The sequence below is a fragment of the Chelmon rostratus genome, chromosome 5 (assembly GCF_017976325.1).
Source record: "Chelmon rostratus isolate fCheRos1 chromosome 5, fCheRos1.pri, whole genome shotgun sequence".
Taxonomy (NCBI): domain Eukaryota; kingdom Metazoa; phylum Chordata; class Actinopteri; order Chaetodontiformes; family Chaetodontidae; genus Chelmon; species Chelmon rostratus.
In genome coordinates, this window is record NC_055662.1 from 6,469,781 (window position 1) to 6,492,892 (window position 23,112).

Here is a 23,112-nt window from a genome sequence, read left to right on the forward strand (position 1 = left end):
TCTCACAATACAGCTGGTCTTTATACTAGTGTCGCTGGACTTTGACGTCAAGTGACAATTGTTAGTGTCAGACACATGCTAATTTCCAGCTCAATAAAAACTGAGGTTGAAATTTGCCCAGAGATGACTGGAGGAGAGGAAACTGAGCCATGTAGCTTTCACTGCCCCAGTATGAAGACAGCTAATGCAGTTTGGATGCTCTCCTGTACGGCATTTTCTAAAATGAAGACTTAACTTTATACAACCCTTTGTTAAGTGTAGTTCATCTCTGTTAAAAACCTTGTGACATGAATGATGGGTGGAGATAAAGAAAACTGCTATTTGCAAGGTCTGGAAACACAAGATGTGGGCTCAGTAATTGGAGCTGCAGCGCAGTGAGAAAGCCGTCTTGATGTTTTGTGCACTCAGTGGTCGTCCTCAAAGTTGTGCCAATGTGATTATCAGTAAGCCCCCCTCAGATGTTCCCAGAGCGGTGCTTTATAAGGAATTAATCTGACGCCATGCAGCTCCACTGTCACTTTAATGGATGACCACTGGACATGTCAGCATGCATTAATAAAGCCGTGCCAACACTGAGGACTGATAGAACTTATTACTAATATATAACACTGGTAGTATATATAGATGTAGCATATATAGATATACTGTACATTGATTCTGGCTTGTCATCCTTCTTGCTCTCTTCCCTTTTTTTTTCCATCTGCCAAACTAAGACAAAATGCCAAAATAATCATCTTTAAGTGACTGTAGCCCAGGTGCTAGAGTAGGCTGGCCATTAAATGTGGGGGCTGGTGGTTCAAGCTCTGCTTCGATTTGTAATTCGATTTGGACAAAAGCATCTGCCAAATGGCTGTGTCTAATAATTACTGTGCAGTGTCGGCACGTTTTTGACAAAACTAAAACAAGCCTGGCTGTTCACCGTGTCGGATTAACAACTGAATATACCAATTTATATCCCTGCAAGTAGATTTTCCTGGTGAGTAATGATAGAAATCTAAGTTTGAAAGGCTTGAAGGGACCCAATTGAATTGAACAGTGGTTTATAAGTTTATAGAGGAAAAAGGAAATGTTTCTTTTATCTCAACTATGGTGATTTGTTTTATATTTTTTACAGTTAACCCCTTAACGGCGATTGTCGCGAATTCGCATCATACCACTTTAATTCACATTGCAGCCAAATCGTGCATGCATTCCTCTAATGCCGGTTTGTGTGTATTCAACACACACCTAGGAACCTTTTGCAAGCACTGGTTTCTTGTCGACCGGTCAAAGTGAAAACTACATCCGTTGTGTTGTTGTTACAATGTAATGGTTGTAAGCCAATTTTGTGGCTGTTTTGATGAAATAAATGAATTTTGAATACACAAAAAAGATGTTTTTACTGCATTTAAGCATTGAAAAAAGTGGACATATACTGTTTGTTTAAACCCTATTCTAGTTGGTGCTATAATGTTAATAGTTGTAAACAATTTCGTGGCTTTTAGATAGATAGATCGATAGATACTTTATTAATCTCCAAAGAGAAATTATGAGTTTTGAAAAAAAAAGTATTTTTATTGCATTTAAGCATTAACACCTGTTGTCGCTAATTTGCATCATCCCTAAATTTACATCTAATATATGTGCAACAGAAAAATTAACAAACTTAACAAACTCTTAATTTAGGATCAACTTGAAAGCAAAAACACAAAGAATAAATTTTTTAATATACAGTAATTCTAAATAAATTAATGCGTCAAGGGGTTAAAGCTGCACCAGTCCATATTTTCATATTGAAAATTGATTAAATGGCTATGTGGAATGTGAAAGTTGTTGCTTGTAGTGATGGACCCACAGAGAGTTATCCCCTGACTGTGCAGTTCCCTTCAGCTCTAAGGAGCTAAAACACCAAATACAACTTAACTTGTGGCAAACACTGGTGAAAAACAAACCCCCTCCTGAACAACAGAAGTCTCGCAGCTTCAGATCTTCTCGCCCCTTTCATCCCTTCGGATGGAAAAGAGCATCACAGAGCAGCCGGAATAAACAGAAGGGAACACCTTACAGGATTTGGGCTGTATTAAAGTTCAAAGTGGTTTTACAGCCAGCTTTAGAAAACACAGGGTTTGCAGAAAAGACATTAAACGTCTCGTTCTGCAGGGCACTTTTCACACTGGAGCACAAATTTCCAAGGATTCTGTATGCATGAAATGAGAAATGGCGGAGGGCTAATGGAAGTGGCTGGGTGGAGGAGCAGCCGTGCTCCTGCTGAGCTCCAGTCGGAATAGGCCGATCCATCAGCTCAACCTGCACTCTTCCCAGCAGCGTCAGGAGAGGCCACACACTCAGACCTGCTGCATCTTGTCATGACTTCTTCACCTGTTTACAACAAATGTACTTGTTTTGTTTTCACTTCACCTCTCGTTAGTGTGTGTGGACTTTGATTTTTTGACTACATACATATATGTATGTAAATATATAATAATAATCTATTCTGGCCCGACCCCGCCGCCTTGCATGTGTGTCACTACTACCTGCCAACTTATCCACAGCTGGAAATAAGTGTCACTTCAGCTGGCTCATACCAACACATAACTGCAGTCAGAGCAAACATCAAAGCAGGAGTTCAATGTGTTTCTCAGGACGGGAGCCAGCTTAATTCCTCACTGTTGGCAGTTTGATGTGAATAAACAGCAGCCTCGCCACCTCATTGCCTTCGCAACAAGTTTCAAAGCTCAGACGACTGCCAAATGGATTCATGATCTTTTGTTCTTTGACTTTTCTCTTCTAAAGTTTAACCTTTTCCAGACTGAGAGGGCGCACTTGAAGCTGATTGGGTTCTCCGTACACGAGGCAAACCCACGTGGAAGCAGGCAGAGGGAACGCTGAGCAGAGATCAGCAGACAATACGGGGAGCAAACCCTGAGACGGCTGGCAGAGCGCTGTCACGAAAGTAGGCCACGCAGTCGATTCTCAAGCTCCCACTGAAAACACGTTATCGACCGCGAACAAAACCCTCCGAGATCAAAGAGAACAGGCCCGTCGGCTTTATGCAACATCCCATATTAGAAAGCACAAATACAGCTGTTTCACTGGCTTCCGGAGAAATGACATCATGTGGATGTGCATGTCGCCTCAGCTGTACTTCTACACCATTGACAACATCACCTGCTGCAGAAACAGACCAGCCCTGTCGCAGGTCTATCCACGGCCGTGCCATGACAGCCGCAGTTCAGCTTAAAAAAAGCTTGAGATATTTCAAAGAAACAAGGAAATGTCAGATGTAAAGAATAAATATATTATGATTCTGTGGGCCATTCAAGCACAATGTCTCCCCACTAAGCCTGAGCACTTCTCACTCCGCTGCTTTTCTTTTTGACAGCTCCAAACATTACATCTCATTTCTGCTCCCCAGAGCTTTGGAAGGCTTTTGTTCGTCTTTCCAGCAGTGGATTTCAAGATGATTTCTCGTGAAAGTTGGACTGATGAGAATGTGAGCACTGCAATACAAAGCGGAGACTGCTTTCTTCTTATGCACTATGTGACAAAATCCTGTCCCTCGCAAACCTCCAAAATACCTTCAGCAAAGCCCAGAAAACACAATAATGATTACGATTTTGATGCTTTTGGAGAGGTGGCTAGTACTTCATTAACATTTTTGAGTGGACTGTACTTCTATAAATAATTTCACTTTTATGTGAGTGCATTGTGGGTGCAGCTACAGCCACTTCTGCTTGATGACCTTGATACCGTGTTCGACACCCCATCATGACTCAGTTCAGCCACTGCACAAACACATTCGGACTCATCTGATCAATGAACAAACAGGCAAAGGAACTCATCCAAACTCTGCATCAAACACAAAGCAAAAAAATGTTTTTACTCATTTATAAACCCGACTCCAAAAAAAGCCATTATAAATAAATTGAAAATATTATCATTTACAAAAACCCGGTTTGTGTTCCTGAGCCCATGTAGTAACATCCTTCATGTAATCATGTGTGTGCAAAGAGGTGAACCTCGCTCCATCCTTGCTTGTGAACGACTGAGCCTTTCAAGGATGCTCCTTTCATACCCAATCATGATACTATCAACTATATGTTAAAATTCCTTCCCAGCCACCATCAGCCCAAAAACCGGAAGGTGTGTGTGTGTGTGTGTGTGTGTGTGTGTGTGTGTGTGTGTGTGGCGGCCCCCGCCCATAGTTTAAATAAGTTTGCTACATTTATTAGTCTAATAAATAAACACGTAAAATTACAATGTCATGTGTGCTATTTTCTTTAATATAACTAGTTTCTCTCTTTTAAATCTTTTAGAAAATATGCTTTATTCAAACTTGACAGAAACAAAATAGAACTCATCAAAACCGTCATGCTTAGTCTGTGAACTGCTCTGTCCCCCCCTCCAGAAAAAAATCAAATAAAACAGTGATGGACTCAGCCAGTCGAGGACAGCCAATACATTCATCCAACCATCTAACCCTAGTTACTGACCTCCCTCCTACACGATTATGAGCTGTTTCACACATATTTTAGACGTGAGATTATGTGTAAAGCGGTGGCTGTTCCTGCTCGACGCAAATCTCCAAACCCTGTTTCCACCGGAAAATCAAAACCTGGGGTGTCATTAGGATTACGACAGGAAGCTCTCAGTGTATGAAGATAGCACTGTTGCGTAAACTCTTATTTGACTAATGCAGCCTTTTAAATGAAGTAATCAAAAAACATAAAGGAAAATGTGTTTTTAAGAACACATTGTCACTTTCAACTACTAAAGACCCCTTAGTGTCACTTCTTAGGGCACATGGTACCCCTTTAGTGCCACTTTTCAACAGCTAGCTCTATAGACTTCTATGAACAGCCCTGTCTCACTCCCAACTGAAAGGAGGTGGGGTGGTGGGATGGGTCAAAGGTCACCTTTACCCAGGAGGGCGGGGTTTGGGTCTCCTGTTAAACCAAAAGTCAAGGCTGATTTCCTTTGTAAGTGAAGTAACTTAATGTACACAAGCAACGTACGTAACTAACGTACTTATTGTAAAACCAGGTTTTCCTCAACCTAACCACACTGCCACCATTTCACAATGTGAACCACAGGTTTATTATTGTCCTCATCTGGCTTTATTTTAAAAAGTGTAACCAGAAGTCGCTAACGTCTAAAATAAAATTATAAATAATAGATGTAGAAAATAACACTATACTAAAATAAGAAACTCCTCTGTACTAGTCTTTGGAGTCCTGCACATGTTTGAGAGAAAAAGAGAAACATCCTGAAATCCAGCCTCGACTCTCTTGTAGGCTCATTAAACTGTCAGCAGCTTTTGCTCTAAAGGGTGAAAGAGGGTGAGAGGACACCGTCTCCCTCTCATCCTGCCTTGAAAAGTGACGTGTGGAGCGGCGAAAGGGACACGGGAGCTTAAAGAAAGTATTCTTTTCTCTGCTGTGATGTGATTTTCTGTACCACCATCATCATCACATAGAAATGTGCAACTGTTTCAATAACAAAACAAGGTCTCAAACTGGCAAACCTCTAAAACAGATTGATCGAAGCCTGTTAAATGTTAATGACCACAGTTTTACCACTAACTGTCTATGATGTATGATACGTTGTGATTATGTCACTACATCCTCTGCATTCATGCAGCCGTAACGCACCAAATCATCATTGCATGCCTGAAACAATCCCACCACCACCGAAGGCGAGATCCACAATGTTTTAAATGCAGCCTGTTGTTTTGAATTTGTACCTCATGGGGCTGGAAGCACATGTGGTGAGGAAGGGGTGGGGGGGGGTGTTATATTGAAATTAAAACCCTGCCTGGGATTATGAGCTGAGTCATGCTGAAACTGTGAAAGAATTCAATCTAAGTGTGAGTGGAATCTGCATCTCGCGCTCTTTTAATTTGCCACGCTTCATCGGCTAATCGCCTCCCTGTCAGAAAGATTCCGGGCTGTTCCGAACTCGTTTAATCATCTTTCGAGAGCCGAAAGGACCGTTTCACGTATCTCTCCGTCTCCCCCCTCTCTGCTCGCCAGCGCCGCTTTTTAAAGGGCGGACTAACAACTGATCTCTCAGGACTATTTCCATTAATAACCCCTCCTTCGCTCCACTGTTTCCCGGTGAGACAGGCTCATAATTAAACTGTGTAAATGCTGCTGCATTAGAGCGAACTAAATAAAAAGGGCTAAGCATCTCAAAGGTGCAGTTTTTGCTTACCCGAGAAGCTTTGGGCCACTTTTCTTTGTGCCAACATGTTTGGAAGCATTTTAAATTGCCTCGTGTGCTGTTGGTACACTGCATGGAGACAGATTCCTGAGGAGGACATGTTTGTCTTTTTCCATTTTAATTTAATGAGAAGGACTTTTATAAAGAGGAAAAGTAGCTTTACAGTTGATTACGTGTCCCACACTAAAGGCTCCCTGGAACAGCACTATTCAGCCTCTTCAATTATCAGCGGGCGCCACGATGATTCAGTCTCATTTCACTACTGCAGATTATTTTCTGTCAGCACTAGAAATGGCTAATATTTCCATCCCATTAACTCCAAAGCCTGTGAGAATGACAGGAGATGATCGATGGGTGCGGTGTGGACATCGCTCTTGCAGACGCAGACGAGGGCCTGCATAAACTCTCTGACCGACCTGCTGAAACTGTTGGGAGACCTCACTGTGCTAATGATGCATGAGAAGTAATTAAGAAGGGATCACGGAAATTAGTTTCTTTCTTTATCTGTCAAACACGACAAACTGATGACAGGCTGCAGCGGGGACCAAGCAGGGCTGCAAAGACATGACCAGCGCTGCAACTTAGGCAGCTTCCTGCGTATCAGTAGAAGCATGCACTTATTAAAAAGATGCTGGTGCATGTTTCCTGGCCTGTTTCAGTCGGTGCATTTACGAATGAGCTGTGGTACATTTTTGTTTGTGCGTGTTGAGTGAGTGATGCTATGATTTGAACCAGAGGGCAACTACTAGTACTCCTGTGCTCCACTAATCCTCTCCTTCAAAAATCAATATTTGCAAAGGTCAAACAGAGCAGGCATGGAAAATGCAGATTAGCTCGTCAATAGCTGACACACTCTCCAACACCCACACGCTTCGAGTTGGTGATGAGCTGATGAAGCCGTGTGAGTGGTGGGAGGTGAAACAGCTCAGGGTCTGTAAAATGTTGACATGAATGCCGTCTGAGGTCACCTTGGAAAAAACAAAGCAACTGCTGAAATGTTAGGATTTGACTCAACAGGCAGATAGACGCTTGCTTTATGTGAAAGTGCATTTAGAATGTTAGGATATTAAATAACAAGGCACCTTTAGTCCAGTTATTTGATGCTGACTCGACTTGTATTGCTGAGGACTGCTTTTTCTTGGTCTGTCAGACATTCATGGTTCCTTGATAATACATCCGGCTCACTTTGGACACACTGCCATATAATTTGGTGCACATATTCATGTCCCCCTCAGAATGAATTGCAATCTCTCCTGTTATTCAGTTATTTCTGTGGTGTCAAAAATCTTAACTTGTCCAGTACTTTAGTTTATAATAAAATACCTTCTAAACTAAAGACAATCCCACGAGCCTCAGTTGTACTTTGTGTTTTAACCTAATTAGCAAATGTTAGCACATTAGCACCTAGTCGATTGATCAGACAGATTGTCCAGATCTTTTTATTTGGAGGTGAAATCAAAGGTGAACATGCCCAAAAATGTGGCTAATAATCCCTCATTCCCCTACACTTAAGGTAATCATTGTACTGCTCACATTCATCTCTCACGCTCTTCTCTTAGAAACTCTTTGTTTGTTTAAAACCTGTCTGACCCCTCGTTTCCTGCTCAGTCTACTTTTTCTGCATGTGTCGTCACATCCGCAGATCCCAACTCAGCTTGTGCCAATGTCATCATTAACTACTTAAGCACTAAAAATCAGGCGAATGTATCCAGAGATTGTCACTGTGCAGTGTATTTCCATTTCAAACATATTTCCTTATTAAATCAGAGAATAAAATGGGTTTGTGAAGCCTTCACACAAGTGTTTTTCAGCTCTCTCAAATGCCTTATCAGATGGACATTATAAAGTCTCATTGGTGGTAAAAAGCTGTTTTTACTCTCTGTAAAAGGTGACAAAATGGAGAATAACACCCACCAGTTCACCCACCACCCCCCAGTTCATAACACCAGTTCTCACAGGCAGATCATCTGTGGAAGAAGAAATAACAGACATTTCAGTCCGAAGGTATCTAGTCTGAATAGTCAGCCTTTCTGACTCACAACAATGTAACAGGTTGGTAATACTGTGGTCACCAAGGTATCCTCAGCTAGTTAGACCGCCTGCTGACAGTCACAGGATTCCTGCTCACAAATAAATATATGCCACTTCTATTTTGACCACAGCCACGGGACTTGCACTCCAATGAACTGCACCATCCACCAACATTTAACTCGGCCAGTGAGATTATGTCTTTCTGCACAGCTGCTCAGCTTGAGACTGAAACACCACTCTGCATTTGTGCAAGTCCCCATTTTGGATTTATGACCCTTAGTTTTTCACTCAAGGTGAGAGAATGAAATAGGGCCTGGATGCACAGGAGGTAGATATCTTGACGCGCAGAGAGCTGACGGGATGATGATCACAAACAACATGCAAGAGTTGGAAACTGGGGAAAAGTGAGGATGAGACTTTGATGCAAGCATCCTTCAGGGCAGATGATGTCCTTAGTGCAGTTATCAGGCCCTGTGGTCTCCTCCACACAGCTAAAAGCTTCATACATATTCAACAGCCTGATTGGATTGCTGAATGAGGGACTACTGCAAACAAAACACCAGGGACAAAGGGTGAGACAGTGGGGGGAGACAGAGGGAGGAGTGGTAACATCGGACTGCAGGTAGAGGACAGTGTGCTTCTCCTACTTGGCCAACATGCTTATTCCCTCATTCCCCTTCTCAGTTTGTCTGGATGGTTCATCGCACCATCTTATTCCACCTGAGTCCCGCCCACTTCAAATCAGTGAGGAGAGAGAGACAAAGAGAGACAGACATTGGGGGAATATTTTGTCACTCATTCTAAGCAGCGGACTGAGGAAATAGGTCTGTACCATATGAACAATTTACACAATCTGAAGTTTGAGTTCTGATATCACAAAACAAGACATCAACAAATGCAACTAAGGACATGATGTTAACTTGTATTATTGGTCCCATTCTCACACAGGTTTTCAACATTGCTGCAGGCAGACAAAGCATCTATTCATCTAAAAGGAGAGTGTGGATATTCAATTCAATGTCTCTCTTTTACCTAAATGACCTTCAGTCTGTACTGCTGTAGTCTGGTGCTAAACCCAACTGAGCATTCTGCTCCCAAACCTAAGAACCAGAGCAGGGTAACAGTGTGAACGATGTACTGAGAGTCATTATATTTGATGATACACTCTACGGTTGCACTGTATATCTGTTGAACTCCTAAACCTCTCCACTCCGTCTCGCAAACCGACCGAGAATTGCTGTCCAGTCAGCAGCACAAACAAAACAGCATATAAAACGTTGATAGGCAAACTCATTTTGCATTGCATCCAAGATAATGGAAAGCAATTAGTGAAGACATGAAGTGGACAAAGAGCACAGCAGTCAGAACAGCACAAGTCAGCTAAACGCCAACGTCACACTCTCCCCCATGCAGCTGAATACCGCAGCTATTGTCACTGTGGACGCCGCATCCCCGGCTCACCGGGAATATTACTCTGCTCCGTTTTGTGAGGAGAATCACAAGTTCATATTAGTATGGTGGTATTTTGCAAAAAAGGAGTCTCGAGCACTGTCCCTGGGTGTGGGGAATGAGATTATTCAGGCTAAAGTGGCAGGAACACACAACACTGTGGCTGGATGAAAGAGTGCTAAAGATAGTCTGCTGTGGCATGTATACTTCATGCTGCTGAAAGAAGGAGGTAAAAGGAGAGTGCACATCAGCCTTAAATTCACCACTGGAAACAAATGCTAATATCTAGCTGTGTCGGATGAATGGATTAGCAGACAAATGTCATGACTACTGTATGAGGCGACTGAATGAATTGGTCTTTGCTGATTGGCAGCTTGTTCCGCTGACCAGCTTTGGGTCCTGCATGTGATGTATTTAGTGAACAATAGCTATGCACTGCCATGCATGCATCAAGATGTTTTCAGCAAAATAAATGTGAGAGTGTGCCTTAATTAACCAAGTTTATGTGAATATACTCTGGCTTTCCAAAATTTCAGCAAAACAAATGTGACATTCAAAAATGAATGTAATTTCTCCCAGTTTTTTTTATATTCTGTATTTTGGGGGCTTTTTGGCATATTATCATGAGTAGCTAGGCATGCTCTGTGCACAGTAGAAGAAGCAGGCATCGCAAGGTCAAGGTGTATTCTAAAAATCTGTCTCCCATTAGCCTTCATCACTCAATTATCCACTTCAGCCCCCTCAAAAACCTTTCTTGCAATATTTGGGCTTTTTTTGCAATATGTCTGTGCACAAATTGAGAATGCATATAAAACATGCAGATAAAAGTGTATCTATTGAGCATAAATGCAAACGCAAGGTAAATTCAATTTCATGATTACAATTTGAGTTCCCACCGTAGAAAACACATGAGAAGGATGCAATGGATGTTTGGATACTGAGGGCTGCACACGCTGGACTAGTTGTGTCCTCCAAACAGGGCACAGGAAGACTTTCTTGACCTCGTTTGAAAAAAAGTTTGAAAGGGGGCATCCTTATGAAATGATGTTCTGGCCTTTGAAAGAAGAACTGTGGAAGACGCAGCCCCTCAAATATGACACAACCCCCAGGCTACGCCCAAATTCCTCCCTGCATGCAGCAGAGAAATGAATCAGCTGGCAGTAAATTCTGACTTGGGTTTGACTTAAGTTAGAGAAACGGGTATTGTGCATTCAGTTGATTTAAAGAACCGTGATATGTTTGTTGGAAAATGGTTCCTCAGCATTAGCACACCTGGCTTAAAGACTACTGCCGGGTCACTCCTCATTCTGTTTTCCCTGTGAAGTAGCAGGCAGTGGTTTAAAAGAGGCTTTCCAGCAGCGCTCGGAGCAGGGCAGCCCGTCAAGAGAGGCTGCAGCGCACCCAATCCAGTACGCACGCAAAGAGACGGATGCATAAATTAACACGAGCCACGCGAGCCTTTGAACTGTGAACCAGAGACTGCTCTCATCCCCTCTGCAGAGGAGCGCTGCCTTGATGTGTTTGAAAAGGAGGTTTAAAGATCAATTACATCTCCAGTCTCTACTGTCACCCAAGAACTGCTGCAGCTTTAGCAGTTTAGAACTCCATTAAAAGTAATGCATGAAAATTCAAAGGGACTTGGACTTGATCAGAGATCACCACATTAGTGTGAATTAGATGACCGGTCTGTCAAAAATGTTTCAGCTGAAGGGGGATACGGAATTAATCCTGAGGCTTTAGAAATGTCTCCATTAAAGGTACAAATACAAACTTTTAAGGAAGATTTTACTCTCAATTCTTTTTTTCCCAGTAATACATCTTTTTCTACTCATCCAGATTAAGGAGTCACACTGTGTATGGAGGCTGCTCAGTTCTGCGAAACACCACTGTTGCTACATGTTGGCTGATGTAATGTTTCTGATCATACATCATTCACCCAGTGAGGGAAGCACTGTCTGTAATGTCATCCCAAAGACTTCAGCAAACTTCAACTGAACTAGACGAAAGTGTTCGCACCTGTCCTGAGTGGCACCCTCAGTGGTGGGCTCGCAGCCCTCCTGCCTGCTCTCTGATTTCTCTCCAGAAATTCTGTCACTTTTGTTGTCTTGATGCAAAAAAAATGAAGCAAAGCCAGCATGCGACTGCACGCAGTCAACCCGAGTGTGCGTACGCTCCTCACTGCAACATATCAAACGCATCCTTTCAATCATGCCGTGCTTAAAGTGCACGTCCTGTTGCTGCCACAGCCGGCTCACCGCTAACCTAAAAGCTATTCTATGAATAAATATACAGTACAAAGACAATATATTTAATGTTGACCTCATCAGCTCCATTGATTTTTGTAAATATCTGTTTGTTCTGAATTAGATGCAGCAACACGTTTCAAACAAGTTGTGACAGGAGCAACAAAAGACTGGGAAAGTTGTCGAAACGCTCCAAAAACACGTGTTTGGATCATTCCAAAGGTAAACAGGTTGACTGGTAGCAGGTGATATTATCATGATTGGGCATGAAAAGAGCATCCTGGAAAGGCTCAGTCGCTCACAAGCGAGGATGGAGCGAGGTTCACCTCTTTGTGAACACAGGATTGGATAAAAGATGTTAATACATGGACTCAGGAACACTTCAGGAAGCTGTTGTCAGTAAACAAATGACAAAAAATGTCTGATTTTACTCATGTTCTACACAGCGTCCCAATTTATTTGGAATCAGGGTTGTATTTCAGGAGCCTCAGTTCCACCCCGAATGCACCTGTGGTCTCTGAGGTGAGATTCCAGAAGGGAGGATATCATTATCGTCACTCTCCACTCCCTGCTGTGCTGAGCTGCTTCCTGGAGGGGAGTGAAAGAGCAGCAAATATCAATACTGTACATATCCTCCATTCACACAGCTAATTAACTCCAGGAGAGCTGGCTGATTGAAATGGAGTTAACACACCTCACCACATCTGCCAGTCGCTCTTTACAGCTGGTCAGATTGTTTCAGAGAGTTACAAAACTGATTTATGCAGCCTCCCCCGATCGGCCTCAGACACCGTTAGACAATCCAGCAAGCGCTTCATTTGAAGCAAACTTTACTTTCCGTGTCGTGCAATGTTTTTGTTTGTCTGGCACGGCAGCGATCGCTACTCGCGGTCATTATTCTGATTTATTCCAAACACAAGATGTTCTGGTGCTGCGCCGCTTCCCCGGACTCGCAAATTGAGATGCACGTCAGGGACAATCCATACTTTTAATGTGACTGTTCAAACCACTGAGTATCATTCAGCTTAGGCATCACATCTAGTAATCACTGAAAAAAAGATCAAAATACATAATTTATATCACAGCCTAAATATTCAACAAAGCAGCCTGATAAAGAGAAAATCTACAAACACGGTGCAGAAGGAATAATTTGGAGACAATCTATGCATAGAAAACTGAAAACAAACTGCTCTTCTTAGGTGCAAAACGCCCTCCTTTATCTGAAGGAAAGGAAAGTTTGCACATCCTTTATTCCCATCTGTTTTTTTGTTCTCGCTGTCGTCACCATGACCCAAACTTGTCATGATGCATTAGAGCCTAACTGTGCTAAAAGAGAATCCAAATATGCCCCCTCTCCAGAAGGCAACAGGCCAAGTGCTGCATTCAGCATTCACCACACAATAACAAAATGAATATTTGATTTGGATTGGTACAGCCACTTCCTGTCTCCTGCAACGCCCTGAAGAACAAAGCAGTTCTCCTGTTACCCGTGGACAGCTACGACTCCTTTAAATAGCACTCCACAGCACCACGGCGAGCACAACACCCTGCAGGAAGCGCCGTTTGACTCGTGAAGAGCTGCAGAAGAAAAGTTCACTCAAAGACAAAGCAACGCAAACTTTGAACACTCCACATTCAAGCGACAGTGTCAAATAGAATAAATTAAACTTTATTTCTCTTTGATGAGCTTTCGCCTCAGCAGCAACCTGGCTGGATCTGTTCGGAACAACAGCAGAAAATCAATAAAAATGCTAAACCGACTCAAGGTCTCAAACATTTTTCTTCTTGTCCGTGAGGGAAAAACAAGCAGCCGCCCTTTACTGAAACTTAAGAGCGGGCCACGCTGTTCATACGAGTCCTTTCCACTCCTGTTACTGCAGATGTCTGCCGGCAGCAGGCTTTGGTCCGAGCGGTCTCATAACTCAAAGTGACAGTGAGTGAGAGGCAGCATCTGCAGAGAGAGAGGTCCACCACCTGACAGCACTGCGACCGGCTGCTTTACTCACGCCGTCCTTGAGGTGGATGCTCAGGGTCGTTAGAGTGGTTTTTGTGTGTCAGGGTATATAAGATGGTGATATACGGAGGCACATGACTCGTGCACACCCTCCGGGAGGAGTATTAACTGTGTGCATAGCTAATTCAGTCAGAAACATCTCAAGGAACTGACTGTTCACATCAACGGATTTGATCCAGTTGGATTTGTCGGGTGAAGCTGGGCTCTGCTGGGAGAACTAATTCCTTACAAACACGCGCATGGGTGTGAAACCTGAATCATAAACAGCAAGAGCTTAAGCACGTAAGGATGGAGGCCTGGGCGGAGGAGGGAGCCTCGGCCGAGGGCGCCGCGGCAGCAAACGGCGCTGCCATTAGCATATCAGCAGCGTCAGGCTATAATGCCACGCCTGAACATGATTGGACGCAAACAGTGAGCCGGTGAGCAAACAGCGTGTGTTAGCATCCGTCGCGCAGAGCCAGGCTGCAACCAATCACCTTACAGTATTATATGTGACAAGTGTGTTGTTTACTGCGCATGCAGGATGTTGCTCCCTGTGTTTCGCCTTTGAGGCAGCGGCTGCACCCTGGCAACAAGACGTGGAGAGAATCGCTGTTTTAAGAGTAAAGTCGGGCCCCGCATCATGGAGGGTTGAAATGGATGAGTACTGTCACACACACACACACACAGAGCCACAAATACGAAGTAAAAAAAAACAACAAAGAACGTTAATTAACGAAAAATAGTCCAACAACAATGACACAGAAATCCCTCTGAACCACCTCCGCTGTATTTAACATGTGTAGAGACATCAAACAAGACAGAGCTTTAACGTGAAGCCTGCATGTGGCTATTTACAGACCACCAATAGCAAGCTGTGCCCCGATGACTGCAAACAACACTCCAGAAGTGCTGTCCTCACACTGAGCTTGCAGGTCTCGCACATCCCTGAATGCACGATGATAAGTTGCTGGCTAGCAGCAGAGAAGAGACAAAGTGTAGTGTAAAGAGTACAACTTTAACGTTCCTCAGAACAAATACCTGACCGGTCTGTTCATGGGGCGAAATTTAGATCAACTCTCCATGTAGCTTCTGGTAAAACAGCGTACCCTCGTCATGTCACAGTCACGGAGCGAGACTGGGATTAGTAACTGTGATGTAATAAATGGGCTGCGTTTCCTCACTCCAGCGTCAATGTCAGCGAGCTCTCATGCAAGGCTGGACGCTAAAACAGCCAGAGCCAGGACAGCCGTTTATCATGAAAAACAGCAACATAACTCACACATAACGGAACATAATTGCCTCTCAGCGCGTAGACTTGAATATTCTTGTGTAAATCGTTTCTATTGCTTCTTGCCATGTTTGCAGCCTGTGTTTTTACACACTTCCTCAATCCGCAGTACAAAGTGGGAGAGATACAGTGTGAGAGCGCGGTGCCACACAATGGAGATGGAGTGTAGGTTTTCAGTGGTGGCTTTGCTGGTTTACTGCAATTATACTAATGAGTCACACAGAATATGGCAATTAACTATTGCTGTGAAGAAGCCACACATGCACTGACGTAGCAGCAGCAGAGAGGAAATTACAGCCAAAGTTCAATTCCTACTGTTATTATATATCCACTGTGGCTCTCTGCTTAATGAGAAAATAACGGGGTAAACTCAGGTGTTGTGTGTTTATTGACAGTGTGTCAGCGGCTCAGATATATAGATCAGCCGAGCGTCTCTAGGGGCACAGCCAAAACAGCATGACCCCAAGCCTTTCATTATCTCCGAGAGTGTGGTGTGTCATAGGCGTGTGAGGTAATGCGAGGGGGTGTCTCCACCTCATAATGGGCGACCCTCTGGGACTCGGAGATGAGCTGGGCGCTGCACACTTTGCAGTAGCTGTCTGTGAAAAGCCCTTGGTCCACCTCCGTTGACTTCATCTGGAGAGAGAGAGAGAGAAACGCAGGAATTAGTGTAAAAGCTGTGACCGCAACATTTACCGTTTCTACAAAAAAGCCATCTGACGTTCGCTGTCAGTGTGGTGCAGAGACAAACCAACCAAGATGTAATGGAGCAAGAAAACAGCAATCTCATTTCATACTTTCATCACTGTTAATCAATATGTCATTACCTCCAGCATTTGAGTTAGTGACAGATGCTGAGCGGCTTTTGTGAGCAATGAGTCAGAAAAAAAACAAAAAAACATTTAATATCAAGCCTCCCAAAATTGTATTTGATGATGATAAATAAATAACAGCGACAGATTGTGATTTTCCTGGAAATTCATTAAAACCCGACAAAAGTGGCTGCATAACACTTATATTTCCTTTCTGTGGACATAGCTGAGCCATCTCCACCTTCAACTGCTACTCCGAATGCAGGCCAGCTTCCGTTAGGGGCTCGCATTTCATATTTGGAAGCAGCTGGGCTCAACTCATCCTCACTTCCATGGGCACACCTTCATCAGGAGCGGCACAACACATGAGCACCGAGGTCGCGTGGGCAGAAAAGCGGGCTCTACGACTTTCCTTCACCGAGAATGGAGACAAAATGATGCTCTCAGACGTCTCCCAGACAAAATGTGCCGATCAAATCCTCACAGGCACATAGCTGGTGGTGGTGGCACAGCACAGAAGGAGGACAGACTGCAACACGCCTCAGAAATTCCTTATAAGAACCGAGCTGTCAGCAGAAGCATCTGATTTAATATTCTGGCCCGTTTATTTCTTCAGCTAGCCATAGATGTTTGACATTAGCTACATAAGGTGTCCTCTAATGCTGTCACCGTGCGTCATCTCCTGATGTGTAAATAAGTGATGAGCTCTGTGAGTTGCAGACTCTTCCAACATTTTGTTTTCTGCCTGGAGCTGCAGGTAAGGTAAATAATATATATGAGAAGTGCAACTTTAAGAGTTGTTTTTTCTTTTTCTTTTTTGAGACCATAGTGCAGCTCTGATTGACATGTGCCCTATAAAGTCTGAGCCACGCCGGTATTGGAGTTTGCCCCCAAGAGTCATTTTTCTGAACTTTGGCGTTCCCTCACATTGCTTTTGAGTTAGCTCACAACAACATTTGTGCTTCCTCGCAATATTTTTGTCATTTCCCTGATACATGAGAGACAGTCAGTGTGTTGGAGCAGTCCGGTCATACTGTCAGTTTAGGGAAACACTGTGCGTGTGCTACAGAAAGGAGAGATGATGTGACACTCTGCGTTATGCATTTATTGCTCATTCCTCCTTTCAAAAGGCCGAGCTCTGACAGTATGCAGCCACTGGCTGTGAGCTCAGCTGCAGCTGCTCGGCAGGCCGTGCTGGCTGAAGCTGCGGCTGCGGAGATGGTTAAGGCTCAGGCTGCGGCTGCATTTGGGGTTGAATCTGTGGTGGGGTGGATACAGCTGAAGTAGCGCCCGCTCACACTTTGGTCACAACATAACAGAGCAAAGAGCAAACGTAACAGGACAAAACATTCACTGGAAATGAGACAATATCAATCGATAACAACACTGAACAACAACACAAGGTGTTCGTTTAAAATTGTAATAATATAAAAAAGCAGCCTGTAAAAATGTGAGCTATAACCAACATTAAAGGGTACTCCTCCATCTCACTACGTGGACCACGACTCAGTCTGTGAAAATAGTTCTAAAATGTTCCCGATGATGTCGTCAGGGTTACCTCAGCTTAAGCTTGGAGTCTGTGTTATGAACTGGGGGCAGGGAGCGTGAAAGACTTGAGCATTTAGCAGACAGTAGAAGTCTGCACAGACCTGAACCCGTCCCGTTCCTCTTTAAGACCGACCGAGCTGAACCCAACAGGCCGCGCTAAATTAGAAACGCAAAGCTACAAACTGCGCTTTTGCTTTGATCGCTGATGGTTGGTTTGCCAGGTCATGAAGCACATCGGTTCCATCTCTCCACGGTCCTCCCACTGGTCATCGTGTATCTACATGCAGCACATAACACACGTGGCCTCAAACAGCTGAGAACAGTCACAGAGAGGAAGAGAGAGATTTCTTCATTTCATGAAAGTAACCAAACCTGATCAATAGGATGCAGTGTTTTTGGAGCTTGACCCACACTAGGGACTAAAAGTGAGGAATTTCCTTCATCTGATGGAGTACCTGTTTGTGGGCAGGCCTACATAATGAACATTAACGCTGCACTGATCAACATTCACACATAAACAATGGGTGAAAAGACTGTGTTATGTGAAAGGGGCTGCTTGTAGTGGGAAACACACAGACAACCCTCACACCATGCAGCCCCCCTCAGCTCTACAGAGCGCTTTAGCATCGGACAGGTGATAAATGCACTGCGCACTGCCTGTTCAGCACCAAACGGCAGTCAGACAAAGTTAGCGACGACCTCGTGAACACAGCAGAGCATTTGGCAGATGAAGAGGCAGATATTCCTTCATGATTGCTTCATCAGGACAATAACATCAATTAAGAAATTTCTTATATCTGGTCATACAGTATGTCAAATATGCAATGGCAACACTGTCCCTACATCACCTCAAACATATCTTTTGCCTTTTTGAACTGCTCTTACTTGTTCGGAGCCAGTGTTCTGAACAGGATCGACTATAAATGTTATTTTAAACTTACTTTCATTCTGTGAAAACTGACACACTGCAGGAGAAGCTCAAAAGCACGCTGGTTTTGTGTAGCTTACTGAACTAAATCACTGTATAATATCCATCACAACAGAATGACCTTCAAGCTGCACACTTTCTCTCCATATTTAGCCTTTGTTGTAGCGTCACCTTTCTAGGACATGACATGACCTCATTGCACTCTGTCTCTGAGCTGCTGCCCCTCAGCTCTCTGGTACCCAGCAGCCCAGAGGCCACAACCAGGCCGACGGGACAAGGATAAAATATGTCAGGGACCGACGTGTCTGAAGACAAACGACTCGGGAAGAAGAGAAGCATAAAACAATCAGTGAGACCACTCTCGTCCTCAGTTTTGTAATCAGCGGAGGCCGGCGCTGTTTCCTGTTCAGATTCTGCAGGACAAACAACCTAAATGAGCGGCTTTGAGAGCTTTATCAGTTTGTGCCAGCGTTGGACCCGCTGCCTGCTTTAGCAAGGGTGCACAGATGCTGGAAATGAATGATTAATCACCCTAAATTCTGTTAAGAAACAGAGGCATCAGTGGCAACATCAGCAGCTGCGCGAGGAGATGCAGCAGCGGCGGCGGCGGCCGGGGAAAGAAAACAACTCTAATCTTAGATTTTATTTTCCACAGCTTGAGGAAGGCTTCATTCCCGCTTGTTTCATTGTTAGGGTTGCATTTTCGCCTCAGTTTGAGACTGAATGTTCCTGACCCAGCAATGTGGAATGAGCAGATAAAGAAAAAAATGAACAGCTTGTGTGTTTATTTGCGTAGTATGTCTCAATAATGCACCATCATGCCGGAGTCCCAGAAGCATTTAGCTGTATCCATTGTCAGGACGTGACCTCTGACTCTTCCTTTTGTCTGCATGTAAACTCAGTAATCACGGGAGTTTATTGGTGTTGCACAGAGTGCACAGCTCTGGAAGAATTACTACAGCCGATTAATGATTTTTATGCTTTGGCCATTATTTATAACAGCCGTGATAACATCGCATTTACCAAACTAATTGCTTCAGCAAAATCTGACGAGGCAAGAAACAAACACCAGCGAGACCAGACAAACCAGCAGTTTGGCCAAAAAGTCTTAACAAGCGACCCCCACAGCGGAGTCTTCTAACTGCTCTCTGCTGACCAGCTGACAGGGCGGACTGGGTTTTTGGGGGATGGATGGTTGAATAAAAACCAAAATGAAGGTTAGGCTCTAAGAATGTCAAACATTTGGATGTCATAACACAAAGAAACCCTCAAGTGCTGTTTTTATTTATCACTCACAGTTCCCACAGTGACAGCAACGCAGCATACGGACATGGCGTGGCTAAGTGGAGAATGACTGACTGATGACCTTGCGCAGATGATCTGCTTTAAATCAGCATCCTGTTGTGGGTGTGACAGTGACTGATGAGAAAACATGCAGGACAGACAGACCTTGCCACGTTCAAGGTGATTTAAGCCCCAAAGCAAAGTTTTCTAATTACTGAGCTTGCTTGCTGAGTCCACATCGAGTCTGCACAAAGCCAAAAGAAGACTTAATTTGTTTGAATTCACTTGAACGCAACCCACCTAGTCAAGAGTTCACTGTAGAATTCACATTCAGGACAGTTGCCTTAAATTTATCCAATTTTCATCTACAGTGTCAGATCCAAAACGCTTCCACGCATTAGGTCTCACATGGTTTGGTGTCATGGATCACTGTTTTGATTCAGCAAAGAGAACAATAGCCTGGCTCACTGAAAGGGCAAGAGGGCATGCAGTGGATCAGAAGAACAGCTCACTTTGGGAAGCTAATTTTTGTCTTACAAATGAGTTAAACGAACCTGCGGGCTTGTTTAAAAAGTGTCTGATCAGCCGATGTTTTTTTGCTGTGTCAGTCTTTTTCAGCAACGTCGCCGTGGTCTCAGATCGTAGCGAACGATGGCCGGAGCGACCGGAACGTACAATAAACCAGAACGATCAGTGTGCTGAGTGTGTATATCCTCAGCAGCACAGGAGGGAAGGTCTTGCTGAGTGTGAAGCACAGCTCTCCAAAGAGCAACCACTGCTCACTGAATTAACATGTCCCTCTCCGCGGTGATCAATTCATTAAGCTAATGGATTTTTCTGTCAGATACACCGCTGTAATTGCGAGAGGTTGACTCTCTTCTAAATGAGATGCTGAGAAAAATATTCATTTTCACCCAGCGTAATTGGATAAGGGAAGGCATCACAATCATAAAGCAGCAGGGGGTTTTCTACACAATTCAATCATCAATATCTGATCAGAGCAGCTGTTGTCAACATCATTACAGCCCGGCTCTCTCAGCACAGCACCATGAGCTCATTACAGAAGTCCTGTTGCCACTTTGGTGAAGGAGAGACACGGGACAGAGGAGTCATAGAGGGAACGATGTGGCGTGCCGCGCGGCGACGATCAAATTAGCAGGAAAGCAGCTTGTTTCTCACACCTAGTCGACACGGTTTATTATCTGCCTTTGACAAAGCAAGCTGCGTGGGGCTGGAAGCTCGAGGCTGGGTTTGGGGGAGTCGAAAAAGCCGATGAAACGGTGGGAGGGAAGGAGTGCACAAATAAAAGGGAGGTCGCAGCAGTGAGTGCCCAGCAGATGTTGGAGCTATAAAAGGTCAGTCGTAATTCATTAGGGAGGGCGTTAAGCTGGGAAGCTGGACGGGCGCCCGCACAGACGAGCTGGACTCATACTGGCCTTTCCAGTAGGTGTTTCTTTGGCTTAGAACAGCTCAGACGCTCAATTCTGATCATCAGCTCCGCAGGGCACAGCTGAGGCACAAGAAGACTGAGCTTGATGGCTCGGATCCTTACCCATGTTCAGCTCGTCCTCCATCACACCAACACGTTCTGAGCGAAAGTCCTTTTAATAACGCTCCACTAATGTACATGGTGAGCCATTGTGCTGCACTCTTTTGGGGACTTTTCTTCATCTTGACTGAACGTCAGGAAAGGTCACTTGATTTGAGCGACACAGCCCCAAGATCACTTGAAAAATAGCACAATCATGTTCTGGGACAATTGTGTGCCTTTACTAGCCAGTGTCGATATACAGCCCTTTCAAAAGCTTTTGAAAGTGGATGATTTGGCGATCTGCAGCTAGACTAGCAGCTTTGCGAGCTTGTATTTATGCACAGCAATGCTCTGAGTTAAACGCTAATGTTAGCATAAAGGTGAGGCAGAAGGGAATCTTCTTAGTTTTGCAGGTATTTGGATGTTGGCAAATTGAAATTTTCACTGGATGATGCCATTAGATGAAAGTCAGTGGAAAATAAATCTCGAAATTTCATGGTTATCCATCCAATAGTTTGCCTCTGAATTCAAAATGTCAACATGCCAGTAACACTAGAGGAAAAGTCAAAGGCTCACCAAAGTCATTAGGATTCATCATCTGGAAACCATGATGACGTGCAGATATTTAATAGGATAGGTGAAAACTGTTGCTGTAGATGAAAAGTCAGGAAATCACAAAGTCATTAGGATTCATCCACTGGGGACAATGTCTGTACAAAACTTCCAATCCATCCAAGTGCTGATGAGATATGTCACACACGATCAAATAAGTCGACCTGCTGCTAACAGAAAGTCGTAGGATCAAAAAAAGACGTTCAGCCTCTGAGGATCACGACTGTACAAAGATTCATGGCAATCCATCCAACCGTTGCCAAGACGTTTCAGTCAAAGTGGTGTGCCAACCGACCAACTGGCTGACACTGACACTGCCACCCCTGCAGACCAATGCCACCATGGCTAAAAACAGAAGATGCAGCTTTTAACAACAACCGCTTCTACACTGAACAGGAATCTTGTAGAACCAGAGCAATATGAAAGTCAAATGTGTTGTCTCCTCCTTAGCTAATTTCATTTAGAGTGCTACTGTATTCACTTGGGGTGATTCTGCACCTCCCACGCAGAGACCTCAGTTTCCTCTTGTGAGAAACTGTTGTGGCAGATCAGCCGCAGACTCTTCTCCCCATCATTAAATTGTCAGAGAGCTGGAGCACCGAGCAAAGTGCTCTAAAAAGAGAGGAAAAGAGGGATTTTAAAGGTCATGACCGACACCGGCCCTGAACACTTTATTCCAATCCATTTTATACTCTGCACAGTGTAGCTGCACAGTGCATGTCCGGCCATGGTACCACACCAAGTGCGCCACCAATTCAGAAAAACTGACTGTGTAATGAGACATATATGTTTGATTTCCACATTATTCATCATGTATTTCACACAGGATAGACAGCAGCATACAGCCAGCTGTGTTTCAAAACTAAGACATGCTTTGGGTGCTTATAGGGTTGATTGATAGACTGTGCCTGAGAGCTGCACCTTCATAAATCCGACATGAGTAAATCTAATGCATTCACTTCATTTTGTGTTGATTTGTCACACCTGTACAGCTGCAGTTGATGTGGAATTTCAGTATTTATAAAATTCCCTCATGATATCAGTTTTACATCACGTCAAAATGTCAGTCACTGTAACATTATGAAGTGCATGACAAATAAAAATCAAAACTGGACACTGGAGGTCCTCACGGGTAGACCCAAACCCAAGGACCAGAGACCTGTATGGACCTGCTCGGTGCATTACGGCC

General features: G+C 44.0%; 1 protein-coding gene across 1 annotated transcript in view; it reads right to left on the reverse strand.

Annotated features, from left to right (window-relative positions):
* The window catches only part of zmat4a (zinc finger, matrin-type 4a), a 132,145-nt gene that overhangs the window by 84,565 nt on the left and 24,468 nt on the right, over nucleotides 1-23,112 (reverse strand). The window contains exon 2 of the mRNA XM_041937757.1: nucleotides 15,743-15,844. Within this exon, the coding sequence (XP_041793691.1) occupies nucleotides 15,743-15,844 (102 nt within the window). The remainder of the gene's footprint in view (nucleotides 1-15,742; nucleotides 15,845-23,112) is intronic.